The sequence below is a fragment of the Grus americana genome, chromosome 22, assembly GCF_028858705.1.
Source record: "Grus americana isolate bGruAme1 chromosome 22, bGruAme1.mat, whole genome shotgun sequence".
In the NCBI taxonomy this organism is placed as follows: domain Eukaryota; kingdom Metazoa; phylum Chordata; class Aves; order Gruiformes; family Gruidae; genus Grus; species Grus americana.
The window spans coordinates 3288463-3309785 of record NC_072873.1 but is presented as its reverse complement, the minus strand read 5'-3'; the positions used below and the strand labels follow the sequence as shown (position 1 = coordinate 3309785).

Genomic DNA, 21323 nt, shown 5'->3' with positions numbered 1-21323 from the left:
AAACCCCACAAATTATAAATGTATAATTGTTTCCAAGACAGATAAAAACTGAAATATTAGTTTTTACTTACATCAGAGTCTTAAAATTACATTTAAAAACTTGCTCAGTAAAAATTAGAAAGTCAAATGACTTATAGCATGAATTTACTATCATTTTAAAAATAATCTAAATTATGTTTACTGTTGAAGTTTCAAAGCACTAAGCTGGTGAAAGTCATTAGATGAAGACATGGAACAAAATTTCCTCATATGCTTAACAAGCTCTCGATAGTAATGGACTCTTCTGAAAGCACTATGAGAAATTTTTCATTTTTTCAGTGTTCAACATCTGGTGTCTTAACTTTTCTCACACTTTTAACAAATTAATAAATGAAAAGTTTTTAGAAGAGAGCTGCTATTCCTGAAACCTCATCAAAACTTTACAAAAAAGAATTTACCAGATACAGATGATACACTCTCTATCAAATATGTTAGTTTAATTGCAATCCAAAGTTTAGCAATCTATTTTTCTCTTACATGCTAGCACATTTCGAGTAGATTTGTTTTTAAAAATGCATTAAAATGTTGATTCAGTGCACCTTCTCTGAAACTGAACTACCATTCAAATGTAACGCAGCTTCGCTTCAGTAAAAACTGATTTTCAAATAAATAGGAAGTGTCAATTTGCATTTCATAATAAATTAAAATGAATAAATAAATTGAAGAAGCCTGTTTATTTTTTTTCACTGTCTGTGAATGTTTATATCACCAGAGACTATAGCAAGCAAAGATATTTTATCAATAAGAATACATTTTGCCTTTCGGTTCAGAAAGACCACCATCTCTGTTAAGCCTTTCTCTACCAATAGCTGCACGTATCCTTTCGCATTCAGTGTAAGTCTCCTATGCCACACCCAGATCTTCAGTCCAAGGAGTCGACATTTTCCTCTTGACAACATAAACACAAAAAACTCTTCCTTTTGAAATCTCACCTGTCCAGTGCGTTTATCTACTGTGCATAAACAGCTGCCAAAGAAAATAATCCTTTGCTTTCACAATCATGAGTCAATGATACCAGGCTATCAATTCATTTCTACATAAATGCTTTACTTAAATCTTTGATCTACTGCTCATAACACATTTCCGCCCAAAAAAGCACCCATGTTCCTGGATGCAGAGGAATTAAAAATTAATACATTTCAGCAGACAAATCAAATTATATAATTAAGCAAAGGACAGGACAAAGAAAAATCAATTTTCCGTTTACCAAAATAACTTCAAAAGTATATTGGTTTTAAAGGGTTTCCATGCCTAAACCTGCAAACAGAAGAGCCATATTTGATCTTTAGATTTATATTATAAAAAGCATAAAATACAGAAATCTTTTTCCTTATTTTGAGATTACAGCAAACTATTTAGAAGAAACAGTGGTCAGTTTTCAGCTCCAAAGTATAAACTGTTGGTATAGGCTATGCATATTACACAAAGATAGATACTTCCATGATGAAAGGTTTAGGGCAGAAAACACAATTACAAATTATATTCGGTATAATCAAGTCTGTTTATGTTTTCATATTAATGGTCAACCTGTAGGTCACTGAATGTCCATATGCCTATTCATACGCTTTTGTTGATCACTTTTCTTGCTTCTTATTAAACGTACAGGGAGCACTAATCTGGCAGAGGTTCATGCCAGAAAAGTATTATGAAAAGAAATACACTTTTGACATGCACACTGGGAAGTATGATATGAAAGGGATCATTCCACAGACTTAAGCATAATGCTATAATAATAGCCCCAAACCAAGAAAGCAATGAATATGTAATGACAAAAAAATTATTTAAGAAGGATTTAAATGCAAAAAGAAATTTTCGTGCTCCATTGCACATGGCAAAACATTATCGTGATGTCTTAGCTCTACTCCACCCATTTCCCCTCATAGAGCAAATACCTGGAGGGTACCAGATTTCCACTCCCATTGGCAATTTAGATTGGCGCATATCATTTAGTTTGGTCAGGACATACTAAACTGACTTCCCCTCCAAACAAGAGAGAGAAAGAATTAAAGCTTTTCCTAGGAGGTGGGGACTACTGCTGAAACACCCACTGCCTTCCCCATATAAAGGCTAAACTGTTCTCTGATGTGCCTGGCTCTGTGCTGGACGCTTCGTGTAACACTTTGGGTTACTCAAGCACCATGGCCCTTTCTGTGCGCACAAGTGGCGGATCCCGGCAATTTTCTTCACGGAGTGGACTTGGCGGGGGATCTCTGAGAATGTCTAGTTCTAGCGGTGGAGGAGGCTTTGGTGGCAGCGGACTTGGGTTTGGTGGTGGATCTGGCGGAGGTTTTGGTGCTGCTTCTATGCTTGGTTCAGGCTCTGCCTTCACTGGGGGCTTTGGGAGTAGCTCAGGTGGAGGCTTTGGAAGCAGCTTAAGTAGCGGCTTTGGTGGAGGCTTTGGTAGTGGTTTAGGTGGTAGCTATGGAAGTGGCTTAGGCGGTGCTTTTGGGGGAGGTTTAGGAAGCGGTTTCAGCAGCAGCTCAGGCGCTGGTTTTGGAGGTGGCTTTGGCAGTGGCTCAGGATCTGGTTTTGGAGGTGGCTTTGGCACTGCTGGTGCTGGGGATGGTGGCCTTCTTTCTGGCTCGAAAAAAGAAACTATGCAGAACCTCAATGACCGCCTGGCGGCTTATCTGGACAAAGTACGATCTCTGGAGGACGCCAATACTGATTTGGAGCGCAAAATCCGCGAGTGGTATGAGAAAAACAGCTCTGGAGCTGGCATCCCTGGATCTGGGAATGACTATAGTAAATATTATCCTATAATTGAAGATCTTCGAAACAAGGTAGCAAAGCAATGCTCTTAACATATCTTTGCATTTGTAATTCACCTAACAATATTTTGGACAAAAATAGCAAATTCCTTTCAGAAACCAAGAGCAAATTTATTCTACAGTACCAATGCTTGTAATAACATCTGTCACATTGCACTGGTATCATGTGTTGAACTTTTCTTGTAGATTAACAGCAGTTCTGTAGCTATATTACACAACACTGTGTGACTTGGTATAATTTGAGTAGAGGAGAAGGCAGTGATGGAATCCAGATCTACAAACTCTTGTAGATTACAAAGTTTGAATTTTAATAAGTTTCATATTTCTTAGATGACAAATTCAGTTCCTGAAACAGACAGACTACCTTGCAAGGTCTTCAGAGATTATAAGCTACCTAGTCATAGAATGCAAACCAGCATTCTACCATGAAGTGAAGCATGCTGATTTGCAGAAGTTGAAAATCTGTCCTATATGTTTTCATAGTAAAGAGTCTAACAAATTACATCTAATATTATAATTGTATTTAGAATTACAGTTATGTAAATAGCTATATTGAGCTGCAAAGCCATTGGGCTATAAAATCATTCTCTGAACTTTGTTTGTATTCCAGATCATTAATGCAACTATCGACAATGCAAGAATCATTTTGCAGGTCGATAATGCCAGACTGGCTGCTGATGATTTCAGACTGAAGTAAGTATATCTTAATATTATAAAAACTCTCAGTAATATGTTGAGGAAAAAAATATTTTGTATTAAAAAAATCTCTTTCCTTGTAGAATGCTTTAACATAATTATTAAACAATATTATAATGTGTATTACAATTTCTTATTAAAAGCTATATAAGTACATAGTAATAATATGCATTTGACCTCCTTTACCATGTAAAAAATCATATTTAATGTCTGTCTTTACAGATATGAGAATGAAGTGGCTCTTCGCCAGAGTGTGGAAGCTGACATCAATGGTCTGCGCAGAGTTCTTGATGAGCTGACCTTGACAAGAGCTGATTTGGAGATGCAGATTGAAAGCCTGAATGAAGAACTGGCTTATCTCAAGAAGAATCATGAAGAGGTAATTTTTTGTTTGTTTGTGAATTCATAACAAGGCAGATGGAACTCTGAGATACCAAATTATTCCCTTATTTATGCCAGTGGCAGTTCCTTGGTTTCATTATTTGTTTTGTTTGCTGTTCTTTTGTGAGTTTACTAAGTGAAAGAATAAAAGAAATATGCACACAAGCTACAGATTCTTGTTGAAACAGAATTTATATCACATATATTTCTTTAAATTTAATTTTTGGTAGAACTATTTTGTCTTGTACTAACAGAAACTTTTCTCTATTTCAAATATCTCCAGGAGCTTCAGGGTATCCAAAGCAGTGCACTTGGCCAAGTCAGCGTTGAAATGGATGCTGCTCCAGGAACTGACCTGACCAAGCTTTTGAATGACATGAGGGGACAGTATGAAGTCATTGCTGAGCAAAACCGTAAAGAGGCTGAAGCATGGTTCAATGAAAAAGTAACAACCAGAGATAGCAAACTCAGTGAAATGCATATAAAAATGAGTTAAGTATTTGGCGCGGTAAAGTTACACTCTATTCTTCCTTGTCATTTCAGAGTGGGGAGCTGAAAAGGGAAATCTCCACCAATACTGAGCAGCTTCAGTCAGGAAAGAGTGAGATCACAGATCTAAAACGGACTCTGCAGAGCTTGGAAATTGAACTACAATCTCAGCTTGCCATGGTATGTTCTGAGGAAGCCGCTAACTAGTCAAAAGGAAATTTTCCAACTTCAAAAGTGTTGTTAGATCTTCTAGTATTCTACAGGATTTAAGATTTGCATTTATTTCCTATCAAATCCTGCATTCTTTTAGTTCCTAATAATTGGATTGCAAGTAGCCTCTTATAAAGCAGATGAACTTTCACGTTCACATTCAGTGAAGCAGCGAAGGCCAGATTTCAAACTGTTATTTCAAGAAAAAAGTAAAAATCTCTAAGTTATGAGGCTATTACTTACTGCCATTAAACTATTTCACTTGGGTTTGTCTTTGTAAAGAATTTTTTTTCCTCAATCAGAGATTACTTAATATCCTTCTTACACAGAAAAAATCCCTTGAAGACACTCTAGCAGAAACAGAAGGAGGTTACTGCGCTCAGCTTTCACAAATCCAACTTCAGATTGGGAACCTGGAGTCTCAGCTGTTCCAGGTCAGGGCTGATATGGAGCGCCAGAATGCAGAGCATCAACAACTTCTAGACATCAAGACTCGTCTGGAAATGGAGATTGAAACCTATCGTCGCTTGCTGGATGGCGAGTTTGTGTAAGTAACTAATTTACATAAATTATCTCCTTTGTTTTATCTTGTGTAGCAATATCCTTTCCAGGAAAAAAGAGGTAAAAACAAATGGTACATTCACCAAAAGACAGTAAGGTACATGCAATGCTTCTGAAATAATTCTGAGATAATAAACCATTCTGCTCAGTATTTAAAATAATGCAATTTCTCCTGATCCTGACAAACATTCTGCAATATTGCCTGTCTCTGATTCACTTTCAGGAGCGCAGGACAGGGAGTTACATTTGAAAGCTCATCCTTGACAGGGTCCAAATCACAAACACAATCACTGGATTCTTCTCAGGGTAGGTAGAACTTCATTGAATAACATTTAGTTTCTAAAGTCATTCTTACAAATAAAATAATACATGCTATTCTGTTTAACTACATCATAGTGTTCATCATAACAAGAAGCCAATTTGAAAGGAAAAGGATATAGCTGTTCATGTACATGTGCTGCTCTGTTTTATAATTTTTAACACTTTCATAAATATTTTTGTTTTGTTTATGATGTTTAGATCCTACCAAAACTAGAAAGATCAAGACAATTGTCGAAGAAGTGGTAGATGGAAAAGTTGTTGCATCCCATGTTAAGGAAGTTGAAGAGAAGATATAAGGCACAATCTGATACTGCAAAGGATCCATTCACTCCATGTTTCTTTCAAAGCCAAAATGGATAAATAGTTTTGTTCTTTTGTATGAAGTGATCAAAAGAGATTAGCTTTTTACTAAGATTCTTTTACATAAAACAAAGCCTGCATTTTCATTCTTAGCAGTCATGCAATATATTTTCTGCTTCAGTCTGTAGGTATTACCTGTATTATCTTCATGGTGTTCTTCAAATATATCATCAATTCTTTGTTCAATAGCTAGAAATATGGTGCACACATTAGGCATTTAATTAGCTATGCTCTTTAATTATTTTTAGTAATTAATAGATAAAGTAATTTCGCTATTCTAACCTCATTTTCCAGTTTTCTTGACTAATAAAAAGGACTCAACAAGCTTTAAGATATTAGTCTCCCTTTATTCTTCATTTAGGACTGCTCCTCCTGATCCATATGCGCCATTTCATTGGGTAGCTTGCTTTAGCTTATACTACGTGCGTGGTATAGTGCTCCCCACTAATTTAAAGAACTTAATCCGATGCTAGAACATGCACATGTTAAAAAAACTGTTGAAGTACGGGATTAAAAGTATACATGCTAATTTATCATTTAAAGCTATCAATTTAAGAGAGAAGTCATGGCAAACGGAACAACACATTGCAGAGGCTGGAAGCACAGTGGGAACTTCCGGCCCAGAGTGCCCTCTGGTGTGAGCACAACCCACTCTTGGCTTTGCTGGCCAACTCAACTCACTAGTGAAAGGAACCTCATCCAAAACAAAACTACCAACTGGAACACAATCCCCTTACGATTTACACCTAAGCCTCTGTCTCGGGCTGAAATGTTGATGATTTTTGTGTGATTCTCAGATAAGACAAGAAAGTTAATCAGACCTCCGACATGTATATTACGGTGTCTCTAGACTGCAAACACTCTGCACATTCTATCCATTCCCTTAATCATTTGACCCCGACTAAAATTTTAATGGGAGCACAGATTTCATGCTGAGCCTCTATTCTGCCTTTTGTAAAATCCACTACTAGCATTTTGTCTGCTTCCTACTTGGAACCAATAAAAGCCAGGGTAATTAAAACAATAATCCAAGAACTAAATCAGCATGGTAGAATTGCAACATCTAAAATCCAGTCAGTTAAAGAAAAGACACTGTGATAAATAACCCAAAGGAATTAAATAGAACAATCTTCTATTTATGCCAATACAAAGAGGGAAGAACTTGAAAACCTCTTGAGTAAATTCACCATCTTCAACAGTTCAAGGAAGTAATTTCTTTTCTAAAAGCATGGAACACAAGTGTATCTCTTTTTTGCCCCTTTAAAAACAATGCTGATAAATAAATGAAAAGAATCTTACTACATGTGATGTATTTCAATAAAATGTGTGCAGACCACATTTTAAAATTAAAATAATTACAATATAAATTCAAATAACAATATCAGAAATAGACAAATTGAGGTTGTTTATGTAGCTGGGTAGGATTACCAACAGTGTCACTATAGAGAAATTTTAAGAATATAGATTGAAGGAAATTTTTTCTCTTCCTAAGACAGGACAGCATTCATCATTGTTCTTCCTTTCCTATCCATAATGTTTTTCTCCCATGTGGAAAACCCAAAACCATAATATCTTCACCATTATTGACAACATCTCCATTTTGAGAGAAAAATGTGTCTCTCTTGTCTTCTTCCAAAGACACATACGCTTTCAGTATAAATGTATACAAAGAAATATGAAATAATGTACATATCTCAAGGACTGCAACTGTGATTGCTGTGAAATCATTATTCCCTACATCATTCAACATGGATTTCCACTGAATAATCATGCAGTTTACCTACATACACATTGATCCTGAATGTAACATTGTGATCTAAAAGATGACTGAGAATTGCCTAGGGTGCAGTTTTGATGCACGTAAAATCTAGAAACCACTCTAGCTATTGTCTCGTGAGAATGCAAGAATGGTAAACCAAAGCAGTCTGCAATCACTACAGCATTGTTATGCTGTATCACAGAATCCAAATAATTGACGCACAGTATCTGAACTATAAAGTTAACTAAAACCCAACATCTGTAATAAAACATGAACATTGAAAGTAGCTAGAATGCAAAAGTACATAAATTCTAGTAAAGATACAATTGCTTACACCCACACCTACCTTTAGCCTTCAGGGATCTCATAGCAAGATGTTCCCTTTACAGCTGAAAAAAAAGAAGGGAAAAGAAAGCATTAGTGTTAAATTATTTTTTAAAAGCTTTTAAAAATTTGATCAACTGCCAAATGTTTAGCTCCTGGTAATATGAAGATTCATTCATCCATAGATGCTTGTTGATCTATAAAGTTTGGTTTGTGGGACCAAATCCAATATCCCTAAGGGTCCAGAGGGGAAGACATATGAACAGAGGCTGAAGTCCCTTGGTTTATTCAGCCTAGAGAAGAGGAGACTGAGGGGAGACCTCATCATGGCCTACAACTTCCTCACGACGGGGAGTGAGGGAGCAGGCGCTGATCTCCTCCCTCTGGTGACCAGTGATAGAACCCAAGGGAACGGCATGAAGCTGCGACAGGGGAGGTTTAGGTTGGATATTAGGAAAAGGTTCTTCACTGAGAGGGTGGTTGGGCACTGGAACAGGCTCCCCAGGGAAGTGGTCACAGCACCGAGCTTGACCGAGTTCAAGAAGCATCTGGATAACGCTCTCAGTCGTATGCTCTGATTCGGCTGGTCCTGTGTGGAGCCAGGAGTTGGACTCAATGATCCTTATGGGTCCCTTCCAACTCAGGATATCCTATGATCCTATGATCATCCCTGCAGACCTCTATATTGTATTTCAAACTTACACACTTCTGGGTGCTAGACAGCCTTGATTTTGCCTGATGGAAACAGAAACCATTCTGAGTTCCAGGGACTTGAATGGAAACTGTAAACAATTAGCATTGCAATGCAAAGAAAAAGGAAGATTTTAAATTACATTTCAAGTTCTTATTTGCTTAAATACATAGGTTCTTCCTATTAATGCGTATACTTTCCTAAGGTAATATCTGATGGATTCCTAATGTTTTTATTATGTGACTGTTATCATACCATCAATGAAAAACACTGTCAATATTTTGGTTTTAGAGTTACAAAAAACTAGAATCATTAAGGCACTTGTAGAAAAGATAGTGGACAACAAAACATTCTCATCTCAGCCCAGGTCAGCTGAAAAACAGCCAGCTAAGAAAAATAAAATCAGAACACAGGATCCTTTTACATGTGCCAGCAGACAGAGCCAAGAACAAGGAAGCGTTATGCACACAAGGAGACTTTTAAGTGGTATAATACTCTGACTTCTAAAAAGATGAGTGTCTTGTAAAAGTTTACTGTCGTTTTTTCTCATTTTACTTCACATATATTTATTTGGAGTCTAAAAATGCATTCTACTTAGCGATTTTTTATTTTTTACTAAAATCTAATTTTTTACTAAACATCTGCATTGTCCGTTACTTGAAAAAACTTTGAAAAATAGACAAGAGCCATTCTTAGCAGACAAGATCGCTGGGATCATACGGTAGCTACAGCGAGCCAGAAAATGAAGAATTATTTGCAGAAAATACAGCACGGCGGACAACCTATACTTTTTATGTCCCTGGTAGCTGTCAGGAAAGGCATAAGAATCTTACCTATTCTGCATATTCTGTGAACTGCACACATTGCCGCATGGCAGAGGTGCTGTAAACACCTTCAGAGGCAAAACAGACACTTCTTCTGACCGCAGTTAGCTATGTTTTAAGTGTAAATTCACCAGAACTTTGCACTCTGCAGAAGGGGAGCCAAACCCCTCGCCACAAGGTGCACAAGCATTCTTCACCACTAGGAGTGCTGGTTCCTCTCCCTCTTTCTGTGTTCCTGCCCATAAAACCACCAAGATATTGGGTGAGAGGATGTCCAGGAGCCTGGCTCCTTTTCAAAGGAGGACAGTCCTCAACACTAGATCAGGTCAGACACCTGAGGCTTTGCCTCACTGAGTCTTAAAAACCTTCCAGGATGGAAATTCTGTAACATCCCAAATGACCTGCTCCAGCGCTGCACAACCACCTGGTGACGGCACATTCCAGCAGCACCATCACCAACACATGTGTATTGTGGGGAAGCTGTTCCCTTCCCTTCCCCTCTGTGATTGCACCCTCATGCTGTGCAGCTGGAATTTTGTCCTTTGCTTTGTATCTCTTATCCTCACATTTTTGAGATTATAAAAAAACAAGTTCTAGTGTAACGAAACCATAAAGATGTATATATTCATTTCAGCACATAATTAAGGAATCATTCTTTTCATCGCTGCAAAAGTGGCAGACCTTTGCTTTACTAAACTTGCTTTTCAAAACGATTGGAAGCCCCTGACCTTCCAGTGCTTCCTCAAAAATAAAGCTCTGCAGCTTTAAAACCCGCCTGTGCTTTCTCTGCCTCTCTCTCACTGCAGGCAGTGAAGGCTCTGCAGCAGCCGGCTCATCCTATCAATAAGGTTCGGTTAGCCAAGGTGGAGGATGGGAGGAGAATGGAACTGTCCCAGCTCCTCAATGAGAGCAGGGCAAAGTATGAAACGCTCATCACCAGAAATCAGATAAAGACCATCATCTCAGCAAGGACCCAGGTAATGACTTCATACAGACATACACCTTCCAGAGTAAGGAGACAATCCCTGTCTATACAATTCCTCCCTCGGCCTCTATGAGGTACAGTATTTCCTTTTCAATGCAGCATATTATTGGGGAAGGGATTTTGATTTTACTGCAGTAAGATGTGAACTAGAAGATATGGAAATAGATTTTGCGTAGGGTATGAAATTCACACTAAAAGAATGCTGTGTAATTCATCTGGATGTTTTTCTGTACCTGCAACAGTGATATTGTTGTGATTTAAAAAATGATGACATATGCTGTAACATAGTAACCTCTAGCACCATTTAGTTATCCCAGAGGAAAAGAGAATCTTGAAAATCAAAGGCAATGTAAAGAATCCATTTATATACAGAAAGCTTTACCATTTTTAGCACCTCTATTAAAGAAAACTGTATGTTTTCAGGAACTATTTTATATTGTTCACAGTAAAACTATGTCATACTCTTCAGCAAATATAATTTGTTCTTTCATACAGATTGATTAATTGTTATCAACACACAATGCTACTATTAGAGATTTACATACAAAACATGTCTAAAAGCCAACTGAACTTTGAAATAAAATGGCAAAACAATTTTTGAGCATCAAATGTCAAGAAATTCAGGGTGAAAATTAGGTATTCTATCACCCTGTTGTACTTCTTAGGTATTGCAGAAATTCTGGAGGTTTTTTTTTAACCACAGGCCAGACTCCTGCTGCAATCTGGCTAATCTACACAGTAATCCAATGGCATATAGCAGCTGTAAAGTAGATAGTTAAGCCAAGTTTATGTTTGTGTCTGGCACAAAGCAGACAACGTGTGCCGATATAATCTTGTGACATAAATTCTGCAGTACCCAGGCAAAAAAGGATAAGCAAAGAATACTGAGTGTTCACTTGTGGATTAGCCAAATTTAGATTTTTCACCAAAACAATGGCATGATAAAATTACAATAGGTAGGTATGTTACGGAGGTAAAAAAGAAACTTGTTTTATTTGCTTCATAAGACCTGGATTAATGAGTTTATTTCCTTAGAGTTGATGGCATCATAAGAACCTACATAAAGCAACAAAATATGCAAAAGAGCATGTATTGTTTCAAGTGCTTATTGCATCTTCATCACTTGCAGTAAAACTCAGAATCAAAAAGGGTAAATAACTTTCATTAGCAAAACAATCATTCTGGAAGTTAAATGCATGAACATATCTAAATCAAAGATGAGCCCAAATCTAAAATGACCCCGCACATCCTCAGGGTTAGTTAATAAACTACTTTCAATAGGAAAAAAAAAGGGCGAAACTCCACATTTTCTTGCAAACACAATACAGTGCTTGTCTGAGTATTTACTTTTTTGCCAAGATAAAGCTTCAGCCTTAAGGATGGCAAATTATCTCAAATAATATTTTAGATCAGGATTAAGCTTAGAGCAGGCACTTCACTTCTGAATTGTCACATTTAACGTGGGTGACACCATCTACTCAGAGAACACGCCAATTTCTTCCTTCCTGTGATAAGTAAAATTTAAATAACCTGTCCTTAGAGGACAAGGAAAAGTGCAGATTTGGATAAAGATGCTATTCATATTTAAATCAATGGAGGTACTTCCTCTCAAATGGCAATCTGAAATCTAGTCAATGACTATATCAGGCAAAACCATAATTAGAGCAATTGTCAATTGTGACATATGCATGCAACTGCTTAAAAGTGCTCCCTCTCTATAGAGCTGTTCTTAGAAATCAAAAATACATTAAACCCAAAGAACCTTATTCAAACCTGGAAGCTTGAACTGACTGCAATTCCTCTAATTTCCATGAAGTTAAGCCTATTTACTCTAGAGGTGAATAAGGTCTAAATACATCTGGTTAATTTGTGTGGGAATTCCTCTACAACAAATATGTTAGGGATAAAGATGCGGCCAACTACTGCCCATCAAACACAGCAGGATAAGGGATTCCCATCTACATGGCACATGAAGTATTAACTCAGCACCATTAGCTTTAACAAATTTATGACTCTAAAAAAAGTCCAACTAGATATTTTTATGCATCTATTTCATTATTTGTCTATTTTTTTAAATCGTTACTTTTTTTATATCCCCTGTAGCGAGACGAAGCTACAATTATAAGAATGGACAAAGATGCAGAAGCATTAAAGGCAGCCAGAGCAGAACTCTGCGAAGCGAGACGGCAGTGGCACCATATGCAGATCGAAATTGAATCTCTCCATGCTGTGGTAAGCATCATAACATGAAACTCGAAATCTCCTTGAAAAAATAAATATTTTCTTGACGTAAACTATTCCACAATTCAGTTCATGTAACAATCACATCCACTACACAGCAGAAATACAACAAACACAGAAACGCAGAGCTTTGTGGTGGATTTTCAGCTCGTTACGCAGAGCACTAACCAACAAGCAAGAACTCAGGCATTTGCTCACATTTCAGAGTATCGTTATGTTTTGATTCAGGATCTGCCATTCAATATACACGTGTTTTCATGTTTTCACACCTGCCAAACATGTATTTGCATGATACTCCCTCATCAAGCTCCCAGTCATTCTGCCTAACGAATTCACATCAGGTTTATACCTTTCTTTGAATGTGTGGACCAAATTTATCAATTCGTTCATGATAAAATATGTCAGATATTGAAGTCAGTAATATAGATAAGCTACAAGAGCACACAGACCACTCAGTTTTCACATACTGCTGAGCTGGATATCGTTTTAACCATACAGGTAAAATCAGAGATCTATAAAATCAATGGTAGTGGATTGCTGGTACAACAGAAGGCTAAATTTTTTTATCCTATCTTAAATTATTACAGATTTTACTGGAAAATTTCTCAGCAAAAGTATTATCTTGAAAGCTTTACTTCTGCTCCTAAAGAATATTCTTAAAAGAACTGGCGTAAAAATACACAGCTTGTTAATGAAAAGTACGTATAGCGTCTTTACACATACACTTTCCAAACCTTAAAATATGAGTTAAATTTCACAGGAGAAGGGTTTGGAACGTTCATTGCGTGCCACAGAGCAGCAGTACCACATGCAACTGCAAAATTTAGAAGCTGAGATTGAATGCTTAGAGAAAGAGCTACTGGAAGTGAGAAGAGGTATTGAGAAACAGCTTCAAGAGCATGAAATTCTCCTGAACACGAGGATGAAACTGGAGGAGGAGATAGCAACATATCGCAGTCTGCTTGAGCAAGAAGAGAACAGGTACTTGTTATTTAGAGAAAAAGTACTCAAATTAATCTTCCATTTCAGAACTTCTCATTGAAATCATCATCAGAATTGTAAAATACATGAACCAAACGTTAAAAAGTTACAGTATAAAATCCTTGGAAATGGTTTCATTGTAACTTAACTTCACTGATTCTGCACTTTCTGGAGCTGAGTATCTCCACGATGCATTGCAGATAATAGCACGCTTACTGCATCCTCACTCCAGGCACTGCATGTTGACGTAGACTTTGTAACCCGTTACCTGCTTGACGTGGGTTCTGTTTGTCTCAGACCGTTGATGAAGCAAGTCCGTACACGTGACGTTCTGGGAGAGGAGTTCACGTCTCATCACACGGCAGATGTCCATTTGCATGGAGTTCATACCACTCAGTAGTATTCAAAGTGTGTTAAGGCACATTAGGACGCTATTGAACGATATGCCTTCCAGTGAGATTTTGCTTGGATTGTAACTCCATGTCTGCTCTTTCCCTGGCACACAAACACTGGTATTTTGAAATGTAGACTGAGAGAGGCAGCTATACAAATGTAAACAACCAAGAGGATGAGGAAAAGGCAAAATATTACATCTTGCACTCAGAACTGGTATCTTCACAAACCAGGCGCGTGATTCTGAAATCTTTCAGTGGACCATTGGCTCCCTCAGTCCTTTCTACAGAAAATTGAGGGTTTCAGTCCAGGAACCTCACACATTTGCACAAGAAGATTCCAGACAGGGGAGTCAGTTTCAGATTTAATGCTTCTAACTCTGTGAAAATACACACAATTCAGTATTAATAAAATTTAATAGGTCTCCCTGCAACACAACAAACTGACTTACCAGTACCTGAAGGGGCCTACAGGAAAGATGGTGAGGGACTGTTTATCAGGGAGTGTAGTGACAGGACAAGGGGTCATGGGTTTAAGCTGAAGGAGGTCGATTTAGATTAGATGTTAGAAAGAAATTCTTTACTCTTAGAGTGGTGAGGCACTGGCACAGGTTGCCCAGAGAGGTTGTGGATGCCCCATCCCTGGAAGTGTTTCAGACCAGGCTGGATGAGGCTTTGGGCAACGTGGTCTAGCGGAGGGTGTCCCTGCCCACAGCAGGGGGGTTGGAACTAGATGATCTTTAAGGTCCCTTCCAACCCAAACCATTCTATGATTCTATGATTCTATAATTAAAAACTGTCAGAAAGGAATGATGAAATTGCATAGATATTTTCAGTAACTTTCTTCAGTTCTATACTCAGAATGAGAAATCCTAACAGTTACTACAAGCAAACAGAACTTCTCATGGTGTTCTTATTTTTAGATTTTTCATAGCTGTTCATAAGACAAGTTTTGGATTAAAGTAATTCAATATTATTAGATGACTGTAATAATTTTTATTTTTGCAGGTTTCGTTGCTCTGTACCTGATCAGAAGGACGACAAAAAGCCTACCACTAGCAAGACTGCCTTTACACTGCCTTCGAGTGAGTTCTTGGGCACCTTCCCCTTAGGGAATTATGGCCCTAAAGATGGTTCTGAACTACTGACAAATTACTGGATATTACAAAATTATCTTCTTCCAATACGGGAGGAGGAAAAATACCTCTAGGTCCTGTGTCCTGACCTACTCTTCTGCCTGCCTAGTATATCTGCATTTTCTTTTACAGATGGTGTGAAGAAGCATGAAACTGAGAAGGTGGAACTGATGACAAAACAAGCAGTCCTAGATGGAAATATTATGAAGGAAAGTGCTGAAGCTCATGGCACTGTACAGTAAGATAAACATGAATTTAACAAAATAACAACTAGAAGTAAATGGTGGGCATTATATTTCAGTAGCTTTGAGTTTTCCTTTATTTAGTTTCTCTTATATCATACCCATACAGCCAAGAAGCTCCAGAAGAACGGTGATAGTCCTTGAAGGTGTATTGAATGGCATGTTTTACAATAAATTAAATTTTAAAGTTCTTTTTATTAGCATTTACTTCATAAGCTAACAATATCATGATGATGCTTCTGATTTGTAATTTCTATTTCTGTCAAGAATGAAACTATGAATAATTCATTTAGTTAAGGCTGAAAGCAAAAGAGCCCATACCAAGTTTGCAAAGTCTCTCTGGGGCATATTTATGCACATAAATTCAGGCGTGGCTGCTCTAACTTGCTATTTGGAAGCTCCTACGTTTCACCAATTACCAAACAGAGAACAGAGAGCTTGGCTCCTAAGTGTGCAAGTGAAAGACTGTTAGTTTGTACTATTGACCTTAAATTACTTTAATAGTATTGGATTGCCTCATTCTTTTTTTTCTTCTGCTGCTCTTCAAGCTCTTTTGTAGACTAGCATTTAGCATTACATTTAAAACAAACTGTAGTGTGCCATGTCATTAATACTTAACTGTAATCAGCAGTTGAAAACATGTAGAAATCCTGATTAAAAATTAATGCCATCATATGGTACACCGTACACATTCCATACCTGAAGCTTATGTTCATACATGAGCTTTGTTCATCTTACACAGTCTGTCAAATTTGCACGGGGCTATCTGGCTGGTAGTTTACTCTACCTGAGTAAAGCCCCAGAGTTGGACTTTTAGATCCAGATCCTGACACATACTTAGAGGATTGAATCAATAGGGTTTGAGTACCTAAACATTATTGAATCAGATGGATTTTCAATTCTCTGTATTTTACTTCTGCCCTTTTTTTCTTTTTTAATTTAAAGTAGATCAACATTCTAAGGTTTGGATCTGAACTATATTTTTCTCCTCCCTATTTTGAAGGCTTTCAGACACAGGAATTCTGTCCTGCGCACTGGTGTATAGAGGTTTCTTGCAAAGTTTTTGAGCCTGGATTCCAAAATTTCTCCTTGGAAACAAACTGCCTGCTGTGTTTAGAGCAGTGGTTTTGTATCCATGTCTACTTAAAAGTACAAAACGAAGAATATAATGAATCCTCACCCTCTCTTTAGCTTTTCTGGAGATGAACCTGTGGGGGAAAAAAGAAAATTCTAGTGTCTCAGTACCCATCTAAAATAACTTGAGACTTTATTATGCAATTTCTCTCTACGTTTTAAAAGCAGTCCTGAAGATAAACATTTCATATTGCCTGAAGGATCATAAATACATTTGCTTTATTGTTTCAGGACAGAAAAAGTGGATGAAGTTATTAAAGAATGGGAAGGTTCCTTCTTTAAGGACAACCCTCGCTTAAGGAAAAAATCAGTTTCATTGCGCTTTGATCTCCACCTAGCAGCAACGGACGAAGTATGTTTACACACTAAAAAGAAAACTCTTCCCGACATTGAAGTCAGGCTGGTAATGAGGAGATCTTGCAGTATTCCTTCTATCAAACCTTAACCTACAGCAAATTAACCCAAAGCTCATCTCCAACGGGCTCTGGAAATAAACTGTAGATGGACTTACATGGCCTGCTATCTTGCTACAACTATGAAATCTTACTAAGTACTTTGATTAATACAATAAAAACATACAAGTCTTTTAAAAGAAAGGGAGAAGAGCAAGGGAGTTAAGATTCCAAGAAACCTAACTTCTACTAGTTTTATACTCTGGGTGCAGCCCTTTAATTTTCTCATTATTGTTGTTTTGTAGAATTTCACCAAATAGTACAAAAATTAAACTATAACTTTATACTTTGACATATTCTGCCTTTGTAAAAGAGAACTTGTTTTCTCTTTCTGGAAATGAGAAATGCATATTTCATTCTCCTAATCATTCAATATTGCATCCACATGACTGATGAATCCTTGTAATAATTTATATCACAACTGTCATACTTCTTGAAATGTATTTTAAAATAATACTTTCTAACAGCAAAAATTACATACAAAGATGCTCTTAAAATACATAAACTACTAATGAAGAATTTTCTTTTAAAAGTGGCTGGTATTTTTAAATTATTTTTTTTAGGCAACAACTGAGCAAAAATGTTTTTCCCTTACATAATTATACAAACATTTTTTAAAGTGTTGTTACAAACCAATAATATTTTAGCCATATTGTTCCACTGATTTTGAAACAGTAATTTCCATTGAAAATCAATCATTCTCTTATTTGGCCACACATATCTCTACTACAACTTTCTTAGTCATAGCAAGTAAAATTATACCCTTTAATTGTTCAAATGTAAGGAGTCAGTCAACCATTTTAATGCTGGTATTTAATTAATTTTGTGTATTATAACAATGTGAATTAAAATATTGTCAACAAATTCCTCTTCTGATGAATCTTATAGGTAAGTCATGCTCTTGATCTAGTACATATAACAAGTCACTATTACACCAGGGTACAACTATCATAGCTTCAAATTAAATGGACAAAATAAGGGCTACCTATTCAAAGTAAAATTCTACCATACCCATTCAGTATTCTCTACTACTACTCAAAGTAGCTATGGGCAAATACAAAGTACAGGAGATGATCTTGCATCTGTACACAGAAAAAAACAAACTCAGACACACTTCTTTATAACATTATGAGACAAATTTCAAACAAAAATTCAAACAAAATTGTATTAAGATGAGAATGAATGTTTATGAGGATTGTTAAGAGGCATGGATGTCACAAACTCTCACCAAAATCACTGGGATTGCAGGGGCTCAGGATCTAGCAAAATCACATACCATATTTGCTGGATTCACAGCAGCATGTAAAAGATTAATTTAAGTGTCAGTATTTGCCTTATTACTTACGGCATGTGTTACAAAAACTGATACCACAAATTCTTTCAGTGTTAAGTTATGCTTCTATCTTTTGTTAATGGTAAGAACAATGCATTTATATTGCCCACAGTTCTGTATCTACTGTATGAAGCTGGCTAATTATCATTAACCTTAATACTGATCTGGTGTTGTTAATACTTGAGTATTTGGCATCCTGAATGTATTAGCCTGCTCTAGTATTTTTACTATGCAGCATTTTTTGTGCTTATTCTCTGTACATTTTACAATACTTGAATTTAAACTAAGTTTTAATTGCTTTAAGGCACTTTAAACAGGGATACAAATTTACCAAAGTAAATGATAGTACTACAATAAAAAACTATTAAAATTGAGTTTGCCCATGCATATTTTGTGAGTTTTAATGTGTATACCTTAAAAGGAAAGAAGTAACAGAGAAATACAAAATTAAAGTTGTAGAAAAGAAAATCTGTAGTGCTACAATCAAGTGTTTTCTAAGCTCTCCTGTACCATTAGAAAGACACAAATTCCCTAAGAATCTTTATCTTAACATGTAAGGTGAGTGTCCTCCTGCTACAAAAATTACTCTTTTTTTTTTGTAAACCTAGTAACTCTGACTAGATCTGAAGTCCTTCGTTCTGAGTAGCACACAAGAACGAACAGAAGACAGCATGTGACATACATAGGGCATACATAGTTTACAATCTAAAAGATAAGCTGGCAGCCAAAGACAAACAGCAAGCAAATACGTAACAAAAACTTAGCTTAATACGTATACCTCTAAAACTGCTTGAGACAGACTTCCTTGTGCAGGAAGAGCTTGCACAGGCACATGAAAATTACTATACAAATACACGGCAGATACTGCCATCTCTACAGTAAACAGTAATGGAATCATCATACAGACACTTTTTTTTCTTTAACCAGGGGGTGTTTGGCTTATTCTCTGACCTACCTGGGATATTATTTTCTCTAGCATAACTCTAGATTTTTTTTTTTCCCTAATGATAGAAAACTTGTCCAGCATAGTACAGAACATGTACCTGACTTCGACTTGAAGTACACTCTCCATATTATTTTAGAAGAGAAAAATTACTGTGTATCTATAGTAAACATGGTCTGGGATATTAAGTAACTAGAAAAAAATGTTGACCTTATTCATATATGTAATTTCATCCATGTAACGGGCTGACCTCACAGTTTCTGAAGCCATCTCCCTGACCCCAATGACAGCACAAGTACATCCTGAGCTGTCCTGTGATGAGAAATCTATTCCACCCACAGAAGTTGCCATTATTTAACACTGGACCCAACTGCTCAGGAAATATACAGCTTGTTTGAAGTTTGAAATAACTGGCATAAACCCAGTTACAGTTTTATTATCATGACACCTGCGGCTCTTAAAAAAAAACAAAAAAGCAAAAAACCAAAAAAAACCAACAACAAAACCCTGCAGTTTAACAGCTGTTTTTGTTAACACATGACATTCTGCAGGTAGCCCACTCTTACCTGCTCAAGGCTATTTTCTCCCTGTGGGACTTCCTGACACTGACTTAAGAATTAAGTCAGCTTAAGTCAGCGGGATCTTAGCTGCATTAAGAATTGCTGCTACTCTAGACATGGTTCAAGTGCGCATCCTGGTTTTAACTCCTCTTACAGTACATACATATATATTTTGCATTATTCACAAATTCCATCTCTTCAAATCTAAAGAGCTTACTCTTTTGTTCATAAAGTACTCAAACTTCCACTAGTGTCAGTGTGAACTCCATGTGGGCATAGGAAAAAAAAGTATTCACAATAACATCTCACCCTGATTTAGGTCACTTTAAAGCTGAATTAAAAAAATCTAACACTGAAGCCTGATAATATGGCAAAGAATTCCTCACTTCTGTGCTGCTAATTAAATTCAGACCAGCTGAGCTGCTGCCATCTAATACCTGCAAATGTCTGATGTAAAAACGAGTGTCATTGTCTCAACCTACTTTCCAATGAATATATCTGTCCTCATTACAAAGCTCATGAAACTGTTGCTAATTAAAACAATTGGATAAAAGCCAACTATTTAGAACCCCCTGGTTAGTATGATGCAGTATAAACAATCCTATTAAATCAGTAAAACTACTTATGTCATACACGATATTAAAAAGCATGCACAGGCAAAATTTTTCACTATCACAACATCAAAATTAGGCAAATAGCAAAGTAAAAAATAACCAAATCTAAAACAAAGTAAGCAATACATTGCTGGCTTTGAAAACACATATAATGGTTCAGAACTATTAGCATGGAAAGTGAGTATCAGTAAATGTACTCGAACGCCATAATAAATATCTCAATAAGCTGCACAAATTTAGAATTTACTTTAACATTAAATGCATTTTAACACTATCAACAAAAGCATGTTATTAATAGAGATGAATGCATAAAGTGGTCAAAACCAGGGGAAAAAACCAGGTTATTTTTTACCTCTTAACAAGTACTTTCTCACCTTTTCTTAACAAACGTTCTGCCCAAGTGAAAGTGTAGACTACAGGAGGTGTATTTGGCTGGCTGGCTGAGGAACGGTTTCAATTCTTACATTCTTTTAATTATCAAATTGAAGTCAGAGATTATTGTGCTGTGTGTCAATAAATTTCCATAGTGGGCACAGGAAGCACACTGTAAGCAGATGAGGGCAGAGTTCTTGCCTCTTGTTCATAAAAATATGCTTATTTTATAACTAAAGCAAACTGGGCTAGACAAGCTGTAGGCATCAAGAAGAAATGGGCCTAACTTGCAGCAAGCCAGTATCATATTCAGTTAGCTTTTCTTCTTTTTCCCTTTCTACTGTCTTTTTGGGTCGAGTAGGCATCATCTATCTTTTTCTGTTAAAAAAAAGTCAAAGAGATTTCCACTATTTTGTCATGAACATTCACTGTTTGGCTTTCCTCCAGGTGTTGCATTCACCAGATCCACCACAATCCTCCTTTATGGATGTATCTTATTAGCCATATGACAG

The 21323-nt window shown here is 36.7% G+C and overlaps 2 protein-coding genes across 4 annotated transcripts; both read left to right on the top strand.

The window, feature by feature from the left end:
- Positions 1–2177: 2177 nt before the first annotated feature.
- Positions 2178–5764, top strand: LOC129195300 (keratin, type I cytoskeletal 12-like). Of its 2 annotated transcripts, none has more exons than XM_054801108.1 (8): positions 2178–2822; positions 3421–3503; positions 3729–3885; positions 4171–4332; positions 4431–4556; positions 4916–5127; positions 5371–5453; positions 5667–5764. In XM_054801108.1, the coding sequence occupies exons 1-8, from the start codon at positions 2178–2180 to the stop codon at positions 5762–5764; spliced, it is 1566 nt and encodes a 521-aa protein (XP_054657083.1). The 2 variants fall into 2 exon arrangements, with proteins under 2 accessions (XP_054657083.1, XP_054657082.1); XM_054801107.1 differs by having other exon boundaries at positions 4916–5133.
- A 4500-nt stretch (positions 5765–10264) lies between these two features.
- On the top strand, positions 10265–18683 carry KRT222 (keratin 222). 2 transcript variants are annotated; one of them, XM_054801121.1, is made up of 6 exons: positions 10265–10403; positions 12515–12643; positions 13413–13633; positions 15034–15110; positions 15294–15399; positions 16769–18683. In XM_054801121.1, exons 1-6 carry the CDS (start codon positions 10308–10310, stop codon positions 16980–16982), a joined length of 843 nt encoding a protein of 280 aa, XP_054657096.1. In that variant the 5' UTR covers positions 10265–10307; the 3' UTR covers positions 16983–18683. The 2 variants fall into 2 exon arrangements, with proteins under 2 accessions (XP_054657096.1, XP_054657097.1); XM_054801122.1 differs by having other exon boundaries at positions 10291–10485; positions 16769–17671.
- The last annotated feature ends 2640 nt before the right edge of the window (positions 18684–21323 follow it).